This window comes from Papaver somniferum, chromosome 1, assembly GCF_003573695.1.
Source record: "Papaver somniferum cultivar HN1 chromosome 1, ASM357369v1, whole genome shotgun sequence".
NCBI classification, from domain to species: domain Eukaryota; kingdom Viridiplantae; phylum Streptophyta; class Magnoliopsida; order Ranunculales; family Papaveraceae; genus Papaver; species Papaver somniferum.
This window is the reverse complement of record NC_039358.1, coordinates 117797891-117825716: the sequence shown is the minus strand read 5'-3', so window position 1 is coordinate 117825716 and position 27826 is coordinate 117797891. Positions and strand designations below refer to the sequence as shown.

Genomic DNA, 27826 nt, shown 5'->3' with positions numbered 1-27826 from the left:
GAAGAGGTTATGGTTTGCGCTGCCATTTAACGTAATTCATTACTGGCGCAAAATCTAACAACGCATTAACTTCTTCAAAATGACTATCCTCATCATAGTAGGCTCCAAAGTGGGCCAAGCACGCCTCTAAAGGATCGCTAACACTATTGGTGGTAAAGGTATTCTCAACTAGAGAATCAATCATGCATATAGATTCATAGTGTTCGGGGTCCGGTGGGGCTTGTAACGCCTTAAAAACGTTCACCGAGATTTTCTGATTCCTAAAGGAAGATTCTACTAGGCCAGTTTGACAATGTATGACTGCATTAGCTAGAAACGGACAACCTAAGATGATTGGGATATTGATATCTTGACTAGAGACGGGTTGAGTGTCTAAAATCACAAAGTCAACTGGATAAATAAAGTTTTCTACTTGAACCAAAACGTCTTCAATAATTCCACATGGGATTTTGACTGACCTATCGGCTAACTGTAGTGTTATCCTAGTTGGTTTCATCTCACCTAGTCCAAGTTGTTCATATACCGAGAACGGTAAAAGATTCACACTAGCCCCAAGATCTAATAGAGCATTGTCTATCGTTTGTTTACCTATGACACATGTGACAGTAGGACAACCAGGATCTTTAAATTTGACTGGGTACTTTTGTGAGATTATGGAACTAACTTGTTGGGTCAAAAATGCCTTTTTACGGACACTGGCGTCTCTCTTGACAGTGCACATCTCTTTTAAGAACTTGGCCATAGCCGGTACATGTTTAATTGCATCTAACAAGGGCAGGTTGATCTTAACTTGCTTAAAGATGTCTAGGATTTCAGCATATGTACTAGGCTTTTTCTTAGGGAGTCTCTGATGAAATGGTGCAGGTGGTATGTACACTCTCTCAGGGGTAGCTTCCTCACTTGGACTCTTAGTATTCTCAGGCCCATTTGGGTCTTTAGAAGAAGTTTGGTCAACCTCAGTCTCTTTTTCAGCTGGACTACTATCCTTAGGTGGTTCTACCAAGTTTTCTAAAGTTTTACCACTCCTAAGTGTTAGAGCATTGCTCGGTCGAACTCGCATGCGTTGCTATCTCAAACATGTTTGTCAATATTAGTGATCAAAACTATAAGTCTTGATTACTAGCCTATTAGAGCTAAGGTCTTGGATTAGGATAGAAAGTGTAGTTGAGCTCAAGACTCCATGGGAATCATCATACAAGACGAAGGACTACTCAAATAACTGGTGGATCTTCATCGACTAAAAGGTATGTGGAGACTTGAACTTATCTGTCACTCAAAAGTCTATTTACTCTATCTTCTACTCTTGAGACAAAAGTCATTTTGATATATAGACTTTCATTATGCACATTTTCCATTTAGAGCCGAGTCTATCTCGCCTATCTATTTCTCGAAATGTGTGTTGGTAAACTTTCGCTTTAGCCGAATTCATCTTTACCAAGTGACGAAAGTCATGTTATGTTTCAATCACTTTGAAAATTGCTCGGACGAAAAATGTTCTATGAATAACGGCTATATAACGTTCTCTGAGAATGTTTCAGTGATTGAAATGAGAGTTTAGATTACATAACCATTGGTGGATATAAGCATTGTTGTGGAAACACATATATGTATAAGTCCTTATTCCTTGAACTAAAGTTTGCGAACTTTGTTGATCAAAGAAATAGAAGTGGCGTGAGCCAAGTCCGCGAACTCAGTCCACGAACTTGCGGAACTTCTCGGACCGAGATTTTCTGCTGGAGTTTGTGAACTCCTTCCATGAACTTAAGTCCACGAACCCAGTCCGCGAACTTGAGCAGGTTATATCTAAAGTTGGTTATTCTTGAACTAATGTTTAAATAAACTAAGGAATGTTTTTGCAAACCATGGATATAAAGTTCATGAACCGATTCAAGTGAATCAAACCGATTTTGCTTCAATTGTGTCTTGTATAGTTACATAAGATTTCCTTGCAATTGAACAACTCTCTAACTAGTTCATTTGAGTCATTTGAACTAGTTATGGTGAAGAAGAATAAGGTTGATATGAGAGTAATCATATGGCTAACCATTTGGTTGACTTGTTGAACCAACAAATGTTAATGTTTGGGTACGGTTTATATACCCAAAATTGGACATTTCATTTGTGTGTGACAAGCTAAGTTTTCGATCTAACGGTTAAGAAATATTAGCTTGAATCTAATCAGGTTTTCATCTAACGGTGAATATTGAATGCTTTTTACTAAGCTAACATTGATTGCAAACCCCGATTTGAAAGTGTATATAAGGGAGAACTCTAGCAACTGTGAAACCTAATACCCACACATTTTGTGTGATACTAGTTGTGCTAAGCTAGAGTCGATTCTCCTTTAACCTTTGGCTTCTTCTTCTATACCAGGTTAACCACTTAAAGACTTCATTGAGATTGTGAAGCCAGACCGATACTACTTTTATCGTAGTTGTGTGGTTTGATCTTGTTGTTTCTATCGTACGAGTACAATTATAATAATTGGCTTGAGATTGATATCTCCGATAGACAAGATAGAAAAGTAATCACAAACAAACTTCGTCTCATCATTTGTGATTGCGCAATATCTTTTTTCGCTGCGTCGATTAAGATTATTGTGAGGTGATTGATAAAACTGAGTTGTTCTTCGGGAATATAAGTCTGGTATTATTGATTGGTTCATGTTCACCTTGATTTATCAAAAGACGGAACAAAACTCGTAGGTATATTCGTGGGAGACGGATTTTTCTATTATCATAGACTTTTCTGTGTGATACAGATTTGTTTATTAAAGTCTTCGACTTTGGGTCGTAGCAACTCTTAGTTGTGGGTGAGATCAGCTAAGGGAATCAAGTGCGCAGTATCCCGCTGGGATCAGAGGCGCAGGAGCATAAGTGTACCCGGATCAGTGTGAGATTGATTGGGGTTCAACTACAGTCCAGACCGAAGTTAATTTGGAGTAGGCTAGTGTCTGTAGCGGCTTAATACAGTGTGTATTCAATCTGGACTAGGTCCCGGGTTTTTTCTGCATTTGCAGTTTCCTCGTTAACAAAATTCTGGTGTCTGTGTTATTTCTTTTCCGCATTATATTTTTTTATATAATTGAAATATCACAGGTTGTGCGTATTTCAATCAATTAGAATGTCCGAACTTTTGGTTGCTGATTTAAATTGATTGACACTTGGATATTGGTCTTTGGTACCATCCAAGTTATCTCTCTAGTATTTGATAAAGACTCGCAGATTTCTATTTGCTTGAGTATATATCAAATCGAGAGATTGAGATATAAACTCTTTGATATACTTTTTATCTAGATTGAGTCTGGCTGTCTAGTTGATTCTCTAGAAAGTATATTGGAGTTTGTCCATACAGATTGTTAAGCGAAATACTTGGTGTGGTTGTTGTACCCCCACTTTTTCAATTGGTATCAGAGCAGTCAAACACGTTTAAGACCTTACAAGTCTGTGTTTGTAGCGATCTGAGGATGGACGATAGTATCTCTGATAAACGTGTCACCAGAAATAAAGGCTCTGTCTTGTCTAATTCTATTAAAGAGAAAGATTCCTCAGTCTCGAATATAGACAAACCATGTGTTCCAACAAGACAAACAGGCTCCGACATGAGTATTTCCGATTACCCTTCAAAAGAGTCTATTTCTCTAAATGAACGGGAAACAACTGAAGAGAGTGTCTTGATTCTAAATCTTGCTAGAATCCAAGCTGATATATTTAATCGGTTGAAACATCATGTCGATGTTCTACTTGGTGTAATTAGAGACTGCAATTTCATAGAAAATACTGAAGATCATTCTTCGCGTATGACTCTTGAGGCTAGCCTCAAAAAGGATTCTTTGGAAATTGAATATCGGTTGAGTAAACTCTCTATTCAAGGATGCTCTAAGCAGTCTAATATACCAAGTAGTTCTGCTAAGCCTAAAAACGTTCCAGCTCCATAAGTAAAATTGGAATCCCTTCTTGTTGCAAAGAATGTGTCTGAATTACCTATTGATCAAGGATGTTCCACATCACATGGAAGGAAGAAATCTCCTAACGAGTTTGTTAAGACTGCTTTGTCTAATCACTTTTGTGATCAGAAAGTATGCCTCTTTTGCAATGCAAAAGGCTCTGCTAAATAAAAGAGAAACTCTAGGTTGAATAAAACCTCCTTGGTTCAACTTCAACACACCTTAGACTTAATTCTCAAAGGTGTAACTGACATTCGTATGTCTAAACCAGTTGGTTTTCGTACTTACCCTATGTATGTTACCAGGAAGGTCAGTTCAATAAGTTCCTCAAATGCTCTAAAGCAGAATAGTAGTCTTAACAAGAATCGTCCAAGGAAGGATCAAGTCGTTTCCTCTGGAAATAACATTTCCCTTAATGTGAACGAAATTCCAGGAGAAAGAAGAAAAATTGATGATAACCTGAAGGAGATAATCGAAGGATATAAAGAAATTCTCGACAGTTTGTCATCCTCCGCAAGTCAAAATTCTTCTGGTAAGAACTCTAACTATGTCTCGTATTTTGATGACAGTAAGTTTTATGATAATTTCTCACATAAAAGGGAATCTCTCTTTAGATTCAGAAGGAAAAAGAGACTCGATCATAAATACAGTTCTTTTAATGAGCTCAAAGCTCATACTTGTGCTAATTAATCACAAGGGTAAAGAACTTGCTCATAAAAATCCTATTGAGCAAGATGTGTAAAAGTCAGGTATACTATGGCAATTTGGTGTACTGCTTAGTTGAGTTATCCTCTTATTGTTTATATCTAAACTAGTGCCTGCAGACAATATTGCCTAGGATGTATTTTTGTTTTATCGTTTCTCTCTTTGCATTTCTTTTGCATCTTTGTGAGCTGCTACAAGTGTGCTCTAAATTTCTCCTATGGTAAGAAATTTGTTAAGCCATTTCTCATGTAGCAAAAGTTCTTTTGTTGTTTTAGTCTTTATGGGCCATATTGTATTCGTATATGTACACGGGTTACCATCACGAGTCAACGGTTATCAAACCCTAAAGGTCTTCTTCCCTGAAAAACCATATAAATACCAAACCTATGAGTCACGTTTGCATACTCTAGGTTATTTTGGTTTATCAAGAATGTCGTCTTCTTCACAAACGTGTGGTTTTTCTAAAGGCTTTCTTGATAAAGGTATTGGTTTTGAATCCGAAGGGAGGAAGAAAAGAAACCTTGTACTTGAAGATCATCCTAATGCCTCGTGTTACTATGCATATACTCATGAGAATGTTGAGAAGGATGATATGATTTTTGCTGAAGTGGTCCATGACTTTCTTAAGTATTTTGAGGAAGCAAAACTGCAGCTCGTTGATACTCTGAAAAATCTTGATGTGTTGAAAACTGAGTTGAAAAAGGTTTCAACTGACCTTGGTCTCATAAAATCTTACATCAATGATCTTCATAAAGATAATCTCTTCTCTGAAGATGCAACAGATGTTGCTAATCACAAGCTCAAAGACGCCAAGACTCGTGAGGATCCTGAACCGTCTATTTGATCTTAGTTCGTGTTCGGACATGGCACTGGAGTCTTCTTTTGTTCCTTATCTTGTTGATTTCTAGTAAATTTTCTATATTTATGTTTTTGTTAATAAGAATAACTAGAGGTTGGAATAGCCATTATTCTGTTTTTGTTCCTTAGCCATTATATGTCTAACGTTTTCATCTTCATGTTCTTAGATTTATTGGTTTAAATTCTAAATTGTTTGGAAGATGATTTTTGCAGTATTAATCTTTATGGTTTTATATTGCAATATTGTTATGGGATATGTGTGTTTGCGTCCGTGAACTTGATTGTCCCATATCTTGTCAAAAGTAAAGTCTTTCGTATGTCGATATGCATGTATTGATAAAAGAATGAATGGAATTTTGAAAAATACAAAAGTTAAGCCTATATTGTCAATTATTGATGGAATATAGGTTAAAATATTTTGTTTGCAAGGATTATGTCTATTGTATGTCACTGTGCAAATAGTGATGGAAAATAGAATGAATCCTTGTGTATTCCGCAGTAATTGATCTTTCCTGATCCATATTTTATGTATTACTGTGAGGCTCGGTAAAATGTCTTATGTTGAGCATCAAAAAACCAAGTTGATTATTTTTGATTAACTATGTTGTTGTTCCGTAAGGTACTTTATGTCGAGCATTTTCAATTAAGTTAATCATCTTGTTTGGTTATTTAGTTGTTGCTCAGTAAGTTTTCTTATATCGAGCATGACCAATTAAATTGATTACTTTTGTGATTAATTTGGTTGTGTATTTCAATTAGATTAATTATGGGTTCTCTTGTGATTAATCTAATTGTTTTTTTTTTTAAGTCTCCATAAGTTTACTTATGTTTGAGCATTTGTCGATTAAATTAAGCATGGGTTCTCTTGTGGTTAATTTAATTGAACTTTTTGGATTCAAATTCATACTTGTATGTGATTTGTTATGTCCAAAGAAATCTTTCTTTTCTTTCGAAATTAAGGTCGCTCTTGTTGTTCCCTTGGGAATGACATATTATGGGGGAGAGTTCTTTTTGAACTTGCGCTTAATTGCCAAATCTTTGTAGGGAGTGCGGTTGTGGAATATTATAGGGGTTGTCTTGTATCTTTAAACTCCTTGATGAATGCATTTAGCTTCGGCTTTATGATTTCATCTAAACAAGATGATGTGTGTTCTTTCTTTTGGTCATGAAATGTCTCTTTCGGAAATTTCATTAGGATCTCGTTCTTGTACGTTTGCCAATTTTATTGTCAAAAAGTGGGAGAATTAATATGTAGTTCACACTACAAATACATATGGTTTTCGGATCATTATGTAAGGGGGAGTGGTTTCCATGTGAGATGGAGTATTGACTAAGGGGGAGTGATACATATCACCATAGTATTGTTGTTGAAGTTGTGATACAATTGAACTTTAACGTTGTATGATGATACTATTACATTGTATAACAATGATTGAGAACTATTATTTTCTTGTTGTTATAGCTACGGATTTTCAACAACGATGATGCTAAACTTACAACCTTTGGGATCATTCGAGTATTTGGAAGTGACGAAGATTTCGAGTAATGTTGAAGATTAGGCATGTGGAATAGGAGCTACAAAAGTTTATTTATTTATTTTTTGTATTCCATATGTATTAATAGTTTTGCCACTAAAATTAACAAAGGGGGAGATTGTTAGAGCATTGCTCGGTCGAACTCGCATGTGTTGCTATCTCAAGCATGTTTGTCAATATTATTGATCAAAACTATAAGTCTTGATTACTAGCCTATTAGAGCTAAGGTCTTGGATTAGGATAGAAAGTGTAGTTGAGCTCAAGACTCCATGGAAATCAACATATAACACGAAGGACTACTCAAGGAACTGGTGGATCTTCATCGACTAAAAGGTATGTGGAGACTTGAACTTATCTGTCACTCAAAAGTCTATTTACTATATCTCCTACTCTTGAGACAAAAGTCGTTTTGATATACAGACTTTCATTATGCACATTTACTATTTCGGGCCAAGTTTATCTTGCCTATCTATTTCTCGAAATATGTGTTGGTAAGCTTTCGCTTTAGCCGAATTCATATTTACCAAGTGATGAAAGTCATGTTATGTTTCAATCACTTTGAAAATTGCTCTGACGAAAAATGGTCTGTGAATAACGACTATATAACGTTCTCTAAGAATGTTTCAATGATTGAAATGAGAGTTTAGATTACATAACCATTGGTGGGTATAAGCATTGTTGTGGAAACACATATATGTATAAGTCCTTATTCCTTGAACCAAAGTTTGCGAACTTTGTTGATCAAAGAAATAGAAGTGGCGTGAGCCAAGTCCGCGAACTCAGTCCACGAACTTGCGGAACTTCTCGGACCGAGATTTTCTGCTGGAGTTTGTGAACTCCTTCTATGAACTTAAGTCCACGAACTCAGTCCGCGAACTTGAGCAGGTTATATCTAAAGTCGGTTGTTCTTGAACTAATGTTTAAATAAACTAAGGAATGTTTTTGCAAACCATGGCTATAAAGTTCATGAACCGATTCAAGTGAATCAAACCGATTTTGCTTCGATTGTGTCTTGTATAGTTACATAAGATTTCCTTGCAATTGAACAACTCTCTAACTAGTTCATTTGAGTCATTTGAACTAGTTATGGTGAAGAAGAATAAGGTTGATATGAGAGTAATCATATGGCTAACCATTTGGTTGACTTGTTGAACCAACAAATGTTAATGTTTGGGTACGGTTTATATACCCAAAATTGGACATTTCATTTGTGTGTGACAAGCTAAGTTTTCGATCTAACGGTTGAGAAATATTAGCTTGAATCTAATCAGGTTTTCATCTAACGGTGAATATTGAATGCTTTTTACTAAGCTAACATTGATTGCAAACCCCGATTTGAAAGTGTATACAAGGGAGAACTCTAGCAACTGGGAAACCTAATCCCCACACATTCTGTGTGATACTAGTTGTGCTAAGCTAGAGTCGATTCTCCTTTAACCTTTGTTTTCTTCTTCTAAACCAGGTTAACGACTTAAAGACTTCATTGGTATTGTGAAGCCAGACTAATACTACTTTTATCGTAGTTGTGTGATATGATCTTGTTGTTTCTATCGTACGAGTACAATTGTAATAATTGGCTTGAGATTGATATCTCCGATAGGCAAGATAGAAAAGTAATCACAAACAAACTTCGTCTCATCGTTTGTGATTGCGCAATATCTTTTTTTGCTGCGTCGATTAAGATTATTGTGAGGTGATTGATAATACTGAGATGTTCTTCGGGAATATAAGTCTGGTATTATTGATTGGTTCCTGTTCACCTTGATTTATCAAAATACGGAACAAAACTCGTAGCTATATTCGTGGGAGACGTATTTATTTATTATCATAGACTTTTCTGTGTGATACATATTTGTTTCTTAAAGTCTTCGACTTTGGGTCGTAGCAACTCTTAGTTGTGGGTGAGATCAGCTAAGGGAATCAAGTGCGCAGTATCCTGCTGGGATCAGAGGCATAGGAGCATAACTGTACCTTGGATCAGTGTGAGATTTATTGGGGTTCAACTACAGTCCATACCGAAGTTAATTTGGAGTAGGCTAGTGTCTGTAGCGGCTTAATACAGTGTGTGTTCAATCAATACTAGGTCCCGGGGTTTTTCTGCATTTGCGGTTTCCTCGTTAACAAAACTCTGGTGTCTGTGTTATTTCTTTTCCGCATTATATTTTGTTATATAATTGAAATATCACAGGTTATGCGTAGTTCAATCAATTAGAATATCCGACCTTTTGGTTGTTGATTTAAATTGATTGACACTTGGATATTGGTCTTTGGTACCATCCAAGTTATCTCTCTAGTATTTGATAAAGACTCGATTTCTATTTGCTTGAATATATATCAAATCGAGAGATTGAGATATAAACTCTTTGATATACTTTTTATCTAGATTGAGTCTGACTGTCTAGTTGATTCTCTAGAAAGTATATTGGAGTTTGTCCATACAAATTGCTAAGCGAAATATTGGGTGTGGTTTTTGTACCCCCACTTTTCACTAAGGGTGTTAACTGATTTGATATGTTAATTTTTGTTAGAACTACTCGACCCGTTAACCTGGTTGACTCCTTTCGGATTCGGAGTCGTTTGGCTAGGAAATTTCATGTTCTCTCTATCGTTTAATCGGTTCGAAAGTTGACTTATTTGAGTCTCTAAGTTGGCAATAGCTCGGTCACTATTTTGTTGGTTACGCTGACTCAACAAGATAAAATCATCGAATTTTTTGTTACTCTGGACAACACTTTGGGACAAGAGTTTCATAGATTCCTCTAAAGACATCATCTTAGGATCAACTGTACTTTGTGCTTGAGGTTGATTCCTAGGAAAACCTGGTGGTGTATTGCTAGATGGGCCACCCTGATAGTCACCTTTAGACCACGAAAAATTAAGGTTATGTCTCCAACCAGGGTTATAGGTATTAGAATATGGATCAAACTTGGGTCGGACCTCATATCTAGTGTTCATACCTCCATGTAGGACACTAACCTGGTCACGGGTTATTTCCCTAGGGTAAAACAGGGGGCATTTAGGTCCAGTATGACTTTGGTCACCACAAATGGTACATGGATAGGTTCTGGGTTCACTGTTACAACTCATCTCTTGGGTAGACCTTTGGTTCAACTCTAAGGCCTCTAGACGCCTAAGGATATCTGACCCATTATCAACTCTATTGACCCTATGGATAGGGTTCCTAGTTATTTCAGGCTCCCTCATTGAATCCCATTGACGAGTCTTTTCATCTAACTCGATGAACTCGTCAAAACATTCATCTAGATCTTGATGGGTGAATTATCCACCTCTCATTGTTTCTACCTGCATTAGGGTTTCACTATCAAGGCCCTCATATAATATTTGGGCCATGTGGGATTTATCATAGCCATGGTGCGGGCATTGGTATAACAATTCATTAAACCTTTCTACGTAATCATGTAGGCTCTCACCTATTTTCTGCTTAAAGGTTTGGATAGACTGCCTAACAACAACAGTCTTGTGGTGTGGGTAGAACTTCTTAACAAAGGCCTCTACAAGGCCATCCCATGTGGTGATTGTTTTAGAGGGAATAAAGTGGTACCACTCATTGGCTCTCTCTTCTAGAGAAAAAGGAAACAAACGCCACCTAACCACATCTTTAGAGACATTCAGGTAACTCATTGTTTCACATATCATTTCAATGTCTCTTACGTGGGTATACGGGTTCTCATTCTCTATCCCTCTAAACTTACGCAACATGCCAAATGTCCCATGTCTAATATCAAACTTAACGGTAGTGTCCGGTAAAACAACCCCAGGTTCACGCATTACTCTAGAAGGGTTCAAACGGTCCCTAAGGGTTTTGGTTGGCGGGACTTCACCATCATTTTCACTAACCATTTTGTCAAATATAGAAGTACCACCTAAATCCTTATAGCGGGTCGGACTCAAATCAAAAAGGTCGTTCTCTTCAAGTCTATGTCCTACACTGACCCAACGGCGCATACACAAGCAGCAATACTATTGTTCAACAAGAAAAACGTGCACATGCAAATGTAGGGTTTACTAAATTAGGTAAGCTTGGGCTACCTCAGCAAAATATACCTACAGGTACGAGGCTGAGGCTTGTGGAATTTCGGCTGGTAACTCCCATAAGGCCCAAGGCACGGGTTCAGCGTACTTTTCCACAGGTTTCCTAAATTCGGTAATTCTGACGATGCAATATGGTGTGTGCAGCGTGTATTTTTTTATTTTATTTTTATAAAGAAAATATATACAAAGGGAAATAAAATCAAAACGAATAAATAAAAATTGGGGTTTATAACTTACCTCTTTTGGTAGGAAGTTCCACAATAAATGTTGAATATTACCTGCACAATAAAAACAAGAAAATAACCAAGTAAAATCAAATAAAATAAAATAAAATTAAACAAAACTAAAAACTGAGAAATAAAAATAAAAATCTAAAACCTAACCTAAAGGCAAGTCCGCGTCGGCGGTGCCAAAAACTGATGCAGTTTTACAAGTGGAAGTAAGGAATTCGTTTCTCGGACTTTTAAAAGGATCTGGTTCTAGATTAATTAAGAAAACACTAAAGAAAAACTAATTAAATTTTTGTTACCAAGGAGATGGAGAATTAGGGTTGGGACTCCACTATTTTGACGTTGCAAATTCACTAATTATAACTTCTACATAATACTCCAAATTACTCAAGGCAGTTTCGAACTCAATCTCATGCCTTAGAGGATAAAATGTTACAAGCTCTATTTTTATGACTCTGTCATTAATCTTAGGCCTAATCCTCCTTCGACTATAAAAAATCAATAGTCTAAACTATTCAAAACAATTTAAATGAGGCATGCAAAGAAGAGAGAATTTTTAAGGAATTATTAGCACAAAATGGGAGTAAATATGATAAATAAATAATTATTTAAATAAACTCATCAAAAAATAGCTTCCTCCCAACCCTAGAAAAGAAACTTATCTACTCATGGAATGAAAAATGGAGAAAATTGGATTAAACATTGTATTCAAATAATAAAAAATTGCTTACAAATGTTCTGCAGTCGCTAAGGTCTTTAGCGACTGAATCCCAACAGTTAACCTGCTTAAAGGAACAGTGGCTGAAGGCTTCTCGCAAGTGAATGACAAACGATACATGAATTTTGTTGTTTAATTGCGACAGCTTCTGCGACTGTCTTTTGCAGGCGTTTGTTCTTCGTGTTCTTGAGTTTGCAGCAGCAGGTAAACTTTCTGGAACTTGTGATTTCTCGATTCCTAGCTCTATATTTCTCCTCCAAAGTATCCGTCACCCTTCTTGATAGACGCATTTATGTGTCTATTTTGTTCTCAATTATGTCTATTGTTAGTACTCGATTTTATTCTTATTTGACTATTTTATGTTTTTGTAGGTGTTTTTGGAGAAATAAGCTTTTGCGGGAAAATTGGCTCGAAAAGTGGTATTTGCGCTCGTGGGAGAAAATTACTATTCGGACCCTCAATTTGGATAAGGGGTACCCAATTTACTAAGGGGTAACCCCATAACAGTTACTATTGGCACGCCCGAGCTGGATAGGGGGAGGTCATCCTCTTTATTTTGAATTTCAGAAAAAGGCGGGAAAAATTACCAGACGAGAGGCAGATTAGGGTTCGCATTTTTGGGAGGATTTAAAGAGATTCAATCTCAAAATTTTGGTGGGCTGGACTTCCTAGAGAATTACAGGGTTGGCACCATTGATTGGATCGAAGGAATTGGGCTAGATAACCCGGGAGAAGGAAACAGAGGTAAAAGAAGTTACTGGTCTCTGTTGGCCTTATTTTTGGAATTCCAGGGAGACTAAAGGCAAGATATTCCTTCCAAATATACGTATCTATCTAAGGAGAATTTTGGAGGAGTTGGAAAGCTCAGAAACGCGTGAAACAAGTAAGGGAAGAAATTATTGTCGTGACTTACATGGAAAGAAAAGAAGAAATTTAATCAGGATTTGGAGGTTTCTGAAGTGGAAAGATAGGTTCGAACCATTAGCTTCTGAATCTACCTTAAGCCCTTATTTTAAAGAGCCTCCTAAGTTGGACCCTAAATATGCATTTTTAGGCCCACCTGAGACTTTTCCTGTGAATATAACTTCGGATCAGGAGAGTAGACCAGAGATCGTGCTTCAAGACAGTGGGGAAACTTTAAGGTTGACCATAGAGGATATGAAACATATAAGTCCAACAATTTGTATGCCTCAAATGCATTTAGAGGATGAACCACCTGATTACAACTTAGAGAAAGCAATTGAACTTTTTCAGGACCATGATGGTCTAGAAATTAGGAAATTTGTGACTAGTCTATCTAGAGACACCCAAAATTCTAAGTTTGGGGGTAGTGATCGTCAAGTTTCCCCAGTAGAAGTCCCTAACCTGGGAATCGAGTCTAGTGTTCCTGAAGTATTACCTGAGTCTCTTCCGACTCCACAACCTGATCCTCCTGATATTGTCCGGGAGGAAATCCAGTAATTAGAAACCCATAGTTCAGAAGAATCTGTTTATCAAGATACTCATATGAAGCCCAAGTGGGCACCACAAAAAAAACCAGTTTTCTTGCAGGAAACATTGGATGAGGATGCGCTTTATCTGTTCATTTTTCTAATTTGGTGCAGTTGTCTCATAATGGTGGCAATTTTATTTGATTTTGTTGACCCACAGCTGTTTCGACTATTGATATATGATTTGAAAAGGTAATTATCCATTTGTGGTATTTAACGTCTGGCTGAAGACTTTAAACTTAGCACTTCTTGGGAGGTAACCCAACATCCATGCGACACGGTAATATCTTTCCTTATCTCTTTTGCTTTAAACGGTAACAATTTCTCCTTGTTCATGCTTTTAATTTCATCTTTAGAACATTGAGGACAATGTTAGATTTAAGTTTGGGGGTATGGGAGAAACTTTTTAGTTGCATTATTAAACTCTAGAGCCTAGAAATTTATGCTTATTAAGGATGGCACTAACCAATCTAAGTGGATGGAAGCATATTGGTTGTAGGAGTTGAGGAACCAATCTGATTAGATGGAAACATCTAAAGAGCCTATTCATAAAAGCACAGAGCTCGGGTGTTAGAAAAAAAAACATGGTAGTTTCGTCATATCTCGTTGAATCAGGTGTTAGAAAAAAGATAGGTTCGAACCATTAGCTTATGGATCTACCTTAAGCCCTTATTTTAAAGAGCCTCCTAAGTTGGACCCTAAATATGCATTTTTAGGCCCACCTGAGACTTTTCCTGTGAATATAACTTCGGATCAGGAGAGTAGACCAGAGATCGTGCTTCAAGACAGTGGGGAAACTTTAAGGTTGACCATAGAGGATATGAAACATATAAGTCCAACAATTTGTATGCCTCAAATGCATTTAGAGGATGAACCACCTGATTACAACTTAGAGAAAGCAATTGAACTTTTTCAGGACCATGATGGTCTAGAAATTAGGAAATTTGTGACTAGTCTATCTAGAGACACCCAAAATTCTAAGTTTGGGGGTAGTGATCGTCAATTTTCCCCTGTAGAAGTCCCTAACCTGGGAATCGAGCCTAGTGTTCCTGAAGTATTACCTGAGTCTCTTCCGACTCCACAACCTGATCCTCATGATATTGTCCGGGAGGAAATACAGTAATTAGAAACCCATAGTTCAGAAGAATCTGTTTATCAAGATACTCATATGAAGCCCAAGTGGGTGGCAGGCCTCAAAGATATTAAATTTAAATGCAAAATGTTCCCCGGCCAAAAACTTGGTGGGCCCGGAGAAGCGTGAAAAAATAAGCGTAATAAAAACGCGGGCCTACAGTAATACCGCAAGTGCACGGTCGTCGGTTGTAGCTCGTGCAAGTACGGGTCGATCCACAGAGACTGGGTGTGTTTTGTTGTTTCTAGCTATTTTAGGTTCTAGTTGCTATTGGGCTATGAAGCCTTTTGGCTTAAATTGGGCTTTGAGTACTAATGGGTTTGATAACAATAAAATGAACTGAGCTTGGGCTCAGTTAGTCTTTGAAGTGTAAATGGGCTTTATTAATGAACTGGGCTTGGAGCCTTAATGAACTGGGCTTTCACCTTAAACTTAGGCTTGGGCTCAGTGGACTATGGAATTACCAGTGAGTGGGCTTTGAACCTGGGCTTTTAGCCTTTGGTTTCAATGAACTGAACTTGGGCTTTGTAACTTATGAGCTTTGGGGCATCAGCAGACAGGGAAAAGGCAGCAGCAGTGGAGCAGCACAACAACAGCAACAGCAGCAGCACAAGGCAAAGAAAGCAATGCAGCAGTGCAAAAGGCAAGTGCACAGCAGCTGCACAAGCAGTGGAAGGGAGGCAGCAAGCCAAGGGGAAGAAAAGGCAGCAGAACAAGGCAAGGAAGAAAACAGTGGGAAAACAAGGCAATAAAGCAAAGGCAATGCAGTAAATAAAACAAGACAATGAAGACAATGAAGAAAACAAGCAGAGAACAATGCAAATGAACCAAGGCCTAAGCCAAGGGCAGGGATGTGGAGAAGAAGTAACAAAGCAAAGCTAAGGCATTCATCTAGAGTGGGAAGAGAACTAGCTTGCTCATTGTCACTAGTGAGCACTAGTTTCTCCCCACTACTCAATCAACACAATGCACCTAAGCATACAAAAATGGAATGGCAAGATAATCAGCTTGCTATGAGCACTGATTTCTTCCATTACTCAATCAGTTCAATGCTTCAAAGGTAACTAGCCTAGCATTCCATCAAACTAACAGCAAATTAAACACAACAGTTGAGCTAGACATGGCACTAACATGACAAATTAAAATTAAACAGGAACACATTAAACAGGAAATTAAAACATGAAATTAACAAGAACATAACAAACATTTGAACTACTAAACAGAGAATTAAAATTGCCAAACAAGAACCCTAACAGTTAACAGTGCAATTAAAATTGGAACCAAAAAAATGAAATTAAACCTAATTGGTAACTTGGCTAGTCCAAGAACACCTTCTACACATACAACACCCCCTCTATTTATACCCAAAAATGAAGAACCCTAATTTACGAAACCCTAATTTTCAACAGTGACCTAGGGATCGATTTTGTAACCTGATTTGATGTGATGAGACCATTCCATCTTCGACCCATGCTTCCACTTGTTCTCCTGTATCACCTCCATGCATCAATTGCTTCTCTAGCACACGTTAATCCATCAACCCATAACCTAGGGTTTAGGTTAGGTAATAAGTTGATGGGATAAAGGGATAGAATGATGGGGGAAGCTTTCAATCACGTGTAGGATGATGACGGAGGTGGTATGGTGGTGTCAGGGTTGGTGGAGCAGGTGGCGGAGCTGGTGGAGCAGGTGGAAGGGGAAGGCTCTGCTGTGGAGAAGTGATGGAGGAGAGGTCGACTGTTTTGGGAAGAAGGGTATTAGGTATTTGGGTATTAAGGTGTGAGGCAGGGATAAAGATTTTGATGTTTCGCGAAGCTTAGCCGTGGGATGTGGATCTGGTAGGTAGATCGGACGGTGATGCGGAGGCAAGCGAGGAGCGACCGTCGGATGCTTCTGAGAACTAATCTGATGGCTGAGAACGGAGGCGTTTTTGTGTGTAGAAAATGAGGTTGTGCGCACCATTCTTCGCGGCTTCCTTGCGTGATTTCTCCCGGCTTTTCACTACTTTTCTGCTCTTTTTGCTCCGCAAGTCATCCAGACTTTATTTATTACCTAAAAATGCAAAATTAATTAATAAAAATATTTATTCTTGAAAACAATGAAAATACAGAATATGGGATAAAATGTAGAATTAATGCACAAAAGATGAGTTAAATGCCAACAAAAAGGGATAAATATATACAATATTAGGCACTCATCAAATACCCCCAAACCTGAATTTTACTTGTCCTCAAGTAAAACAAAACTAAGGAAATCCTAACTATACCACTGTCGCTGGTCTCTCGAATGCATTTAGCGTATGCACTAAGCCTTTTAAACCACTAAGTGTCCCTAGTGGACGAGTTGAAGTCTCGTGAAGGTTTGCTTAGAACGTACCTACAAAGTTCTAGGTTAAAATATAAGCTCAGATTCCATCAAATGTGACATGTGCAAAACAGTTTAAGCTCACAGCAAAATGGAGATGTCAATCTAGCTATCGAAGGCACAATCCTAGCACTGATAACAAAAAAAAGACATGTGATAAGAGTGTAAAGTGTATCTACACATGTGTAAAGAAAGATCTGAAGTTATGACTACTAATCACCAAGAGATAGTTTCTCAGGCTAAGAACTGAGGTCGAAATCTAGCTAGCTGTCCGGACTTTACGAGAATTGTGAATGAGTTGGAGGTATTTCACAATTACTCGCGTTGTACATCAATGGCATACACCCTCCTTGCTTATTACAAAAAACAACAAAAGATGACTCTTTACATGACTCTTATTTACATTGACTATTCTCTTTTTATTTTTGGAACAAGAGATGATGGAATTGATAAATACTTGATTTTTTTTTTTTTTTTTTTTCTTGGATAGAAACACTTTTGATACATATACAAAAGGAAACAAAAATTACATGACACTTTGCAAGAGGTAGCCCTTTTTGATGCACCCAGTTAAATTCGATGGTTGTCTTTCTTAATGTAACCTCCACCTTCTATCCCAACCAACCAAAGAACAAGCTAGTCAAGTTTCGTTCAGTATTCTAAAGTGATTGGCAATCGTAACTTCCTATCAAACACCTTGAAGATCGAGGCCATACATGTATTGGTAGATCGTGCGCGTGCAAATTTCTTATCACTATGTGAATTGTGCTAGAATCAGGGTGCCTAAATATCTAGACTAAGACTCCTAATAAAAATACATATTTGCACAAGAGTCAACATTTCAAGGTAAATGAGCTCCATTTTTATGTTTTTTCATTTTTTTAATTTTTTTGAATTTTGACTTTTCAATTTTTTTCAAAAGAAGAAGGAGTTCGATTTCAATTATAGCATATTATCATGGTATCTACTCTATACCCCCAAACCTAAACTAAACATTGTCCTCAATGTTTCAAAATATGGAAAGAATTATAAAACAATATATGAAGAGGAACATGCTGAGTAGAGTAAAAGGAGAGAGAATACCCGATTTCGGCGAAAGCAGAATTAAAACTCCGTTATCCAAGGCAAAACTCCAACATATTCGGAGTCACAATGGATGAGCACAAAATATATACAAAAGGAAATTTAACTAACACATTATCTACAAGAAAATTTGGTTTTTAATGGGATTGGACTTTTTGGGAAAAATTTGGTTTTGTCGGGAGACATTTGGTTTTGGCGGGAGACATTTGGAAACTTTTGGTTTTTTTAAAGGGAGCAAAGAGCTTTGTGTTTCTTGGGAATTTTGGAAAAGAAATTTGGTTTTTTATGGGATGAGGAAAAATTTTGGTTTTTATGGGATAAAAGGCCAAGCCCACTGTTGGGTTTTGCGAAGCCCAGCTACGCTTTTTTTTTTCTTTTTTTTTAAAAACAGGCCCACTGCTGGTGACTGGTGAGTAAAGCTCACTGTTGGTTTTTGGAATTTTGAAATTTTGGCCCACTTGAACTTTGGTTCAGGCCCACAGTTCAGAAACACGCCCAGGTAACAATTTGAAATTTGGGCTCTTAAATAGCCAAAGGTCGAGGCCCAACTGGGCTTTTGAAAACGTTTTCTGTTTTTGGGCAAGCCCACAGTGTAAATGTTTTGTTTTCAAATGGATGTTAAGCCCACAGTCCCAGAAATTTAGTTGGGCTTTGGCTAGCTACTAACTAAAATATGAGGCCCAACTGGGCTTTCAAAAGTTCAGTTTTCTTTAATTCAAACAACAGGCCCAAATCAATCTAAAACCACAAGCCCACAAGAAATTAAACAAACAAGCCCACAAGAAATTAATTACAAACCCAACAGAAAAATGGAAAAAATTATTACAAGCCCACAAATTAAAAATGGAAGCCCACAGGTTGGGTTCTCTTAATGGGTTTAGGCTTACTTGCTTAAGCACAGCCCAGCTGCTCAGTTAGGTTGCAAAAGCCCAGTTGGGCTTTGGATCATCCTAAGCTTTGGTTTTTTCTGAGGCCCAGTTGGGCTTGGCTCAACTTGTTCACCTTCTGCAGCTTACAGCCCAGTTGGGCTTGGTTCAATTTCTTCTCCTTCTGCAGCTTACAGCCCAGTTGGGCTTTATCTTACACCAGCTTCAGCAGGCAGCAGCAGCAGGGAATAGCAACAGGAGCTCAGCAGCAATAGCAGGATCAGGAGCAACAGCAGGATAAGCACAGCAGGAGAAGCACATGTACTTGCTAACTCAACAAAAGCTTCAGTTTCCAGAGTTGTGCAGTTTAAGCAATTGAGAAGAGATTATGCAAATGTCTAAGATGATGCAGTGATGCTACAGCTACACAGAATGGAAATGATAATGATACAGAACAGAATGCTAATGCTAGGATGCAAGGTATAGCTAAGTAGCAAAGTTAATGAACAACTACAGATGATTACTAACTAATATTTACAAGACTAAAATGATTACTAAGTTACAACTACAGATGCTAAAATGCTATTAACTACAGCATGAGATGCAGGTGGTAGACAGATGCAAATGGCAGAAAATTATGCAAGATATGCAACTGCACAGAAAAGCAAGGTAAAGAAAAACAACGGCAATTAACAGGAAAGACAATGGAGAAAATGAAGAAACTAAACAACAACAATCAGATAACAGTGCAAGTGAACCAAGGCCTAAGCCAAGGGCAAGGGAGATGGTGAAACTAACAGAGCAAGGCTAAGGCATTCTTCTAGAGTGGGAAGAGAACTAGCTTGCTCATTGTCACTAGTGAGCACTAGTTTCTCCCCACTACTCAATCAACACAATGCACCTAAGCATACAAAAATGGAATGGCAAGATAATCAGCTTGCTATGAGCACTGATTTCTTCCATTACTCAATCAATTCAGTGCTTCAAAGGTTTCTAGCCTAGCATTCCATTAAACTAACAGTAGTGAACTAAACATTAACATTACACAAACATCAACAGGAACATGCACATTTAACAGGAACATCAACAGAATATGAAAACAAGCACATTAACAGGAACATTAACATTACAACTAATGGAGAAATTGAACAATACACAGAACATGGAAAAACATGGATAGCAAACACATGAATTGAAAACATGATGAACTAAAACTGAATTTGGAATTAAAATTGCAAATTAAAATTAAGTCTACAAATACAGAACAGGGAAGAAAAATCTACCCAAGAGGAACTGGCTAGTCCAGCCCTCATGGGGATACACTGGCTAGTCCAGAGATAATCCATTACACCCACCACAGTCCCCTTTTTATACCCAATTACATGATTAGGGTTTACACCCTTTTCACCCAAAAATCCCCAAAACAGTAGACATTAGGGTTCTACCTAATGTGACAGAAAATCACAGTTAAATTCAATTACCTACCCTATATCACCCACTTTATCTTCTCCATGCTCTATCTCAACCTAATTAGGATTTATGTAAAAAACCCCAAATTGACAGAACTAGGGTTTGGTAAATTCTTACCCAAATTGATGTGATTTGACGAGTTTTTCTTCGACCCATTCTTCTCCTTGGTCCTCTGTTCCATTCCCATGCTTCAATTACTACTCGAGACTCACCTATTTGACTGATTTCTCACCTAGGGTTTCAGAGAAAAGAATGGTGAGAAATCAGTGAAATAGAGGGCTAGAGAGAGGGGTATTAGGTGGTTTAGGTAATATGGGTGGTTGTGATGATGGTATGGTGGTTGCATGATGGTTGTAGCAGGTGAAGAAGGTGCTGGTGATGATGGTGGTGCGGCAGGTGAAGAAGGTGGTTCTGCAGAGGGAGGTGAGGGAGGAGAGGTCGATATGGGTTAGGGTAGGGGCTGTTTGTTTGAGGTCTAGGGTGTTCGACACTTGGGTGTGAGGCGAGTTCATCGATTTTTGATGTTCAGCGAGACTAAGCCGTGAGATGTGGAGCTGGTAGGTAGATCGGACGGTGATGCGGAGGCAAGCGAGGAGCGACCGTCGGATGAAGGGATACAACGAAACGAACGGTGCTAGATTAGGTTAGGTGCTGTAGTGTAAGGCGGAGATATCAAACTTTGATGAACAGCAAGGGAGCATCCGTTGGATTCAACTACCATCTAATCTGAAGGCTTGGAATTTCAGCGCTGTGGTGCTTGGCAGAGACTTCAGATTTTGATGCTCTATGAAGGAGCGACCATCGGATGCTTCTGAGAACTGATCTGATGGCTGAGAATGGAGGCGTTTTTGTGTGTAGAAAATGAGGTTGTGCGCACCATTCTTCGCGGCTTCCTTGCGTGATTTCTCCCGGCTTTTCACTACTTTTCTGCTCTTTTTGCTCCGCAAGTCATCCGAACTTTATTTATTACCTAAAAATGCAAAATTAGTTAATAAAAATATTTATTCTTGAAAACAAAGAAAATGCAGAATATGGGATAAAATGTAGAATTACTGCACAAAAGATGAGTTAAATGCCAACAAAAAGGGATAAATATATACATTATTTGGCACTCATCAAATACCCCCAAACCTGAATTTTACTTGTCCTCAAGTAAAACAAAACTAAGAAAATCCTACCTATACCACTGTCGCTGGTCTCTCGAATGCATTTAGCGTATGCACTAAGCCTTTTAAACCACTAAGTGTCCCTAGTGGACGAGTGAAGTCTCGTGAAGGTTTACCAGAGGTGTGCCTACAAAACCTAAGGACAAAATATGAGCTCATATTCCATCAAATGTGACATGTGCAAAACAGTTTAAGCTCACAGCAAAATGGAGATGTCAATCTAGCTATCGAAGGCACAATCCTAGCACTGATAACAAAAAAAGACATATGATAAGAGTGTAAAGTGTATCTACACATGTGTAAAGAAAGATCTGAAGTTATGACTACTAATCACCAAGAGATAGTTTCTCAGGCTAAGAACTGAGGTCGAAATCTAGCTAGCTGTCCGGACTTTACGAGAATTGTGAATGAGTTGGAGGTATTTCACAATTACTCGCGTTGTACATCAATGGCATACACCCTCCTTGCTTATTACAAAAAAACACAAAAGATGACTCTTTACATGACTCTTATTTACATTGACTACTCTCTTTTATTTTTGGAACAAGAGATGATGGAATTGATAAATACTTGATTTTTTTGTATTTTTCTGATATTTTTTTCTCTTTTTTTTTTCTGAATATATACATCATTTTTTTTTTATTTTTTTTAAGAGTAAACACTTTTGATACAAATACAAAAGGAAACAAAAATTACATGACACTTTGCAAGAGGTAGCCCTTTTTGATGCACCCAGTTAAATTCGATGGTTGTCTTTCTTAATGTAACCTCCACCTTCTATCCCAACCAACCAAAGAACAAGCTAGTCAAGTTTCGTTCAGTATTCTAAAGTGATTGGCAATCGTAACTTCCTATCAAACACCTTGAAGATCGAGGCCATACATGTATTGGTAGATCGTGCGCGTGCAAATTTCTTATCACTATGTGAATTGTGCTAGAATCAGGGTGCCTAAATATCTAGACTAAGACTCCTAATAAAAATACATATTTGCACAAGAGTCAACATTTCAAGGTAAATGAGCTCCATTTTTATGATTTTTTTTTCAATTTTTTTAATTTTTTTTTTGAATTTTGATTTTTCAATTTTTTTTTTTTTGGAATTTTTCAATTTTTTCAAAAAGAAGAAGGAGTTCGTTTTCAATTATGGCAAATTATCATGGTATCTACTCTATACCCCCAAACCTAAACTAAACATTGTCCTCAATGTTTCAAAATATGGAAAGAATTAAAATGCAACATATGGAAAGGGACATGCTGAGTAGAGTAAAAGGAGAGAGAATACCCGATTTCGGCGAAAGCAGAATTAAAACTCCGTTATTCAAGGCAAAAATCCAACATATTTCAGCCGAGATCATATTGGATTAGCAAAATATATACAAAAGGAACAAAAGGGTTTTTAAGAAATTTTATCTACTGGATTATATACAAAAAAATCACCATACACTAACAATCTAAAGAGTTGAGGATCAACCCAAAAGAAAAAGTGTAGAGACAAAAACTTGGCAGGCCTGGAAAAGGGTATAGAAATTTTATCCCCGGGCCAAAAACTTGGTGGGCCCGGAGATATGTATAAAATGAAGCGCAATGAAAACGGGGGCCTACAGTAATACCGCAAGTGCACGGTCGTCAGTTGTAGCTCGTGCAAGTACGGGTCGATCCACAGAGATCGGGTGTGTTTTGGAGTGTTTAGCTAATTGGGTTCCTAAATTGCTATTGGGCTATGAAGCCTTTTGGCTTAAATTGGGCTTTGAGTGCTAATGGGTTTGTTCACAATAAAATGAACTGAGCTTGGGCTCAGTTAGTCTTTGAAGTGCAAATGGGCTTTGGCCTTAAACTTAGGCTTTTGATTAAGCCTGAATTGGATTGGGCCTTAATGAATTTGGGCTTTGGTTTTAAACAACTGGGCTTTGGTTAAGCCCACAGTTGACTGAATTGGGCTTCAGTTTGAAGTGAGCTTTGGGCTTGAGTGCACAGCAATGAACTGAATTGGGCTCAGCTGGCTTTGGCAGGCAGCAGCAGTAGCAAGACTGCACAGCAGAAGGGCAGCAGCAGCAGTGAGCAGCAACAGCAGGGGAAAGCAAAGAAAGCAGCAACAACAGAGTTGCAGCAGCAGAGAAGGCAATGCAGCAGCAGAGAAGGCAATGCAGCAGCAGCACAAGTGCTGCACAGCAGCTGCAAGGCAGTGGAATAAGAGAAGCAACAGAGTTGCAGCAAGCCAAAAGAAGTAGCAGCACTAGAAGTAAATCAGCAAATGAAATGAACATGGAAGTAAAACAGTGACAGAAACAAAGAACAAAGCAACTACAAGCATAAAACAGTGCAAGATGAACCAAGGCCTAAGCCAAGGGCAGGGGTGATAAAGAAACTGAAATGAAGCAAGGCTAGACTAAGGCATTCAGGAGGTATACTAAAAGAATGGGAAGAGAACTAGCTTGCTATGAGCACTAGTTTCTCCCAAAGCTCAATCAACACTGCAACCTAAGCATACACAAGGAATGGCAAGAAAATCAGCTTGCTATGAGCACTGATTTCTTCCATTGCACAATTAGTTCAAAGCTTCACAGATACCTAGCCTAGCATTCCATCAATTGTGACAGCAAATTAAACACAACATTACACAAACATTACATGGCAGTGAGCAACAACACATGTTAACAGGACAAATGTAACAGGAATGAATTGGAAATCAAACATGAAATTAAACAAGCACATAACATTAACAGAACATAACATAAGCACATTTAACAGTGACAAAGCAAGAAATTAAAACATACACATTTAACTGAAATTGAACTGAAACATGAACTGAGCTGAAACTGAAAATTAACAGGACATGAAAGTCCTGGATGCTGGCTATTCCAAGCATACCTTTCTACACCACACCCATTCTCTATTTATACCCACAGACACATTTAGGGTTTTCAATCAAAATCCCCAAATTTCTCCAATGACAGTACAATTAGGGTTTCGAAATTTACTCACCAAACATGTGATTTGACACTTCAATCGTCGACCCATTATTTTCCTTGTTCACCTGCTCCGTCCCATGCCTCAATTGCATCTTTCCAACTCGTCCTATTTTATTGATTTCTTCCCTAGGTTTTTAGAGAGAAATTAGGGGAGAAAACTATATAATAGGAGGCTAGAACAAGGGGGTAATGATGGAGAAAGATAGGGGTGATGATGGTGGAGGTGTGGTGGTGGCAGTGAGTTGGTGGCAGAGGTGGGGAAGGTGGTGGTGTACGGTGGATTTTCTGCAGAGGAGAAGGAAGGGGGGCTCGACTGTTTTGGGAAGAAGGGGGGTGTTTGGTTAGCTGGTATAGGTTCGGTTGCTAGGGTGTTAGGCGGCTTCATCAAATTGGATGAACAGCGAGGATGAGCCGTGGGATGTGGAGCTGGTAGGTAGATCGGACGGTGATGCGGAGGCAAGCGAGGAGCGACCGTCGGATGAAGGGATACAACGAAACGAACGGTACTTGATGGAGTTAGGTACTGTAGTGTAAGGCGGAGATATCAAACTTCGATGAACAACAAGGGAGCAACCGTTGGATTCAACTACCATCTAATCTGAAGGCTTGGAATTTCAGCGCTGTGGTGCTTGGCAGAGACTTCAGATTTTGATGCTCTATGAAGGAGCGACCATCGGATGCTTCTGAGAACTGATCTGATGGCTGAGAATGGAGGCGTTTTTGTGTGTAGAAAATGAGGTTGTGCGCACCATTCTTCGCGGCTTCCTTGCGTGATTTCTCCCGGCTTTTCACTACTTTTCTGCTCTTTTTGCTCCGCAAGTCATCCGAACTTTATTTATTACCTAAAAATGCAAAATTAATTAATAAAAATATTTATTCTTGAAAACAATGAAAATACAGAATATGGGATAAAATGTAGAATTACTGCACAAAAGATGAGTTAAATGCCAACAAAAAGGGATAAATATATACATTATTTGGCACTCATCAAATACCCCCAAACCTGAATTTTACTTGTCCTCAAGTAAAACAAAACTAAGAAAATCCTACCTATACCACTGTCGCTGGTCTCTCGAATGCATTTAGCGTATGCACTAAGCCTTTTAAACCACTAAGTGTCCCTAGTGGACGAGTTGAAGTCTCGTGAAGGTTTGCTTAGAACGTACCTACAAAGTTCTAGGTCAAAATATAAGCTCAGATTCCATCAAATGTGACATGTGCAAGACAGTTTAAGCTCACAGCAAAATGGAGATGTCAATCTAGCTATCGAAGGCACAATCCTAGCACTGATAACAAATAAGGACATGTGATAAGAGTGTAAAGTGTATCTACACATGTGTAAAGAAAGATCTGAAGTTATGACTACTAATCACCAAGAGATAGTTTCTCAGGCTAAGAACCAAGGTCGAAATCTAGCTAGCTGTCCGGACTTTACGAGAATTGTGAATGAGTTGGAGGTATTTCACAATTACTCGCGTTGTACATCAATGGCATACACCCTCCTTGCTTATTACAAAGAAACAACAAAATGACTCTTTACATGACTCTTATTTACATTGACTATTCTCTTTTATTTTTGGAACAAGAGATGATGGAATTGATAAATACTTGATTTTTTTTTTTTTTTTTTTTTTTTTGAAGAAGGAAACACTTTTGATACAAATACAAAAGGAAACAAAAATTACATGACACTTTGCAAGAGGTAGCCCTTTTTGATGCACCCAGTTAAATTCGATGGTTGTCTTTCTTAATGTAACCTCCACCTTCTATCCCAACCAACCAAAGAACAAGCTAGTCAAGTTTCGTTCAGTATTCTAAAGTGATTGGAAATCGTAACTTCCTATCAAACACCTTGAAGATCGAGGCCATACATGTATTGGTAGATCGTGCGCGTGCAAATTTCTTATCACTATGTGAATTGTGCTAGAATCAGGGTGCCTAAATATCTAGACTAAGACTCCTAATAATTACATATTTGCACAAGAGTCAACATTTCAAGGTAAATGAGCTCCATTTTTATGATTTTTCATTTTTTAATTTTTTTTTTCAATTTTGATTTTTCAATTTTTTTTTCGAATTTTTCAATTTTTTTCAAAAAGAAGAAGGAGTTCGTTTTCAATTATGGCAAATTATCATGGTATCTACTCTATACCCCCAAACCTAAACTAAACATTGTCCTCAATGTTTCAAAATATGGAAAGAATTAAAATGCAACATATGGAAAGGGACATGCTGAGTAGAGTAAAAGGAGAGAGAATACCCGATTTCGGCGAAAGCAGAATTAAAACTCCGTTATTCAAGGCAAAAATCCAACATATTTCAGCCGAGATCATATTGGATTAGCAAAATATATACAAAAGGAAATTTAACTAACACATTATCTACAAGAAAATTTGGTTTTTTAATGGGATTGGACTTTTTGGAAAAAATTTGGTTTTGTTGGGAAAAAGACAAATTTTGGTTTTGATGGGAAAACGAAAAAGAAAATTTGGTTTAAAAATGGGAGCAAAGTAGAAATTTGGTTTTAAAATTTGGGAGCAAAAGAATTTTTTTTTTTTTTTTTTTAAAAGAAAATAAAATTTGGTTTTTGTATGGGAGCAAGCCCACTGTTTGTCCTCTAATGGAATGGAAGGAAGGCTGCGGCCCATGAAACACTAAGTTTTAATTTTGAAAGTTTAATTTGGCCCAGTTGGTTAAGGCCCGACGTTTGTTTTAAAACTTTGGTTTCGAGGTCCACTCTTGAGTGGAAGCAAGCCCACAATCGGTTACAAGCTCAGCTGGGTTTAAACCCAGAGTCCAAAATACAAGTCCAATGAAAGAATTTAAACAAGCCCACAAATTAAACAAACAAGCCCACAAAAATTAATTACAAACCCAACAGAAAATAAGAGAAGCCCAAAAATTGGCTTTAATATTACAAGCCCACAATTAAAAAATTGGAAGCCCACAATTCGGGTTCTCTTAAATGGGTTACCTTTTAAGCACAGCCCAGCTGCTCTGATATTGTTGCAAAAACCCAGTTGGGCTTTGGTTCTTTTCCTTGGTGGCGTCCCAGCAGAGGAAAAACAGGTTCAGAACAGCAGGTCCAACAACAAATGAAGTGAAGCAGATGCAGATGCAAATGCTATGCAGTGAAATGCAAAAATAGCTAATAAAACTACAAGAAAAACACAGCACCAGTCCCCGGCAACGGCGCCAAAAACTTGGCAGGCCTCAAAGATATTAAATTTAAATGCAAAAT

General features: G+C 37.9%; 1 protein-coding gene across 1 annotated transcript; it reads right to left on the bottom strand.

The window, feature by feature from the left end:
• Nucleotides 1-7: 7 nt before the first annotated feature.
• LOC113349714 lies at nucleotides 8-10248 on the bottom strand. Its single transcript, XM_026593747.1, has 2 exons — nucleotides 9765-10248; nucleotides 8-1008 (listed from the first exon to the last, which is right to left on the bottom strand). Exons 1-2 carry the CDS (start codon nucleotides 10246-10248, stop codon nucleotides 8-10), a joined length of 1485 nt encoding a protein of 494 aa, XP_026449532.1.
• Nucleotides 10249-27826: the final 17578 nt, after the last annotated feature.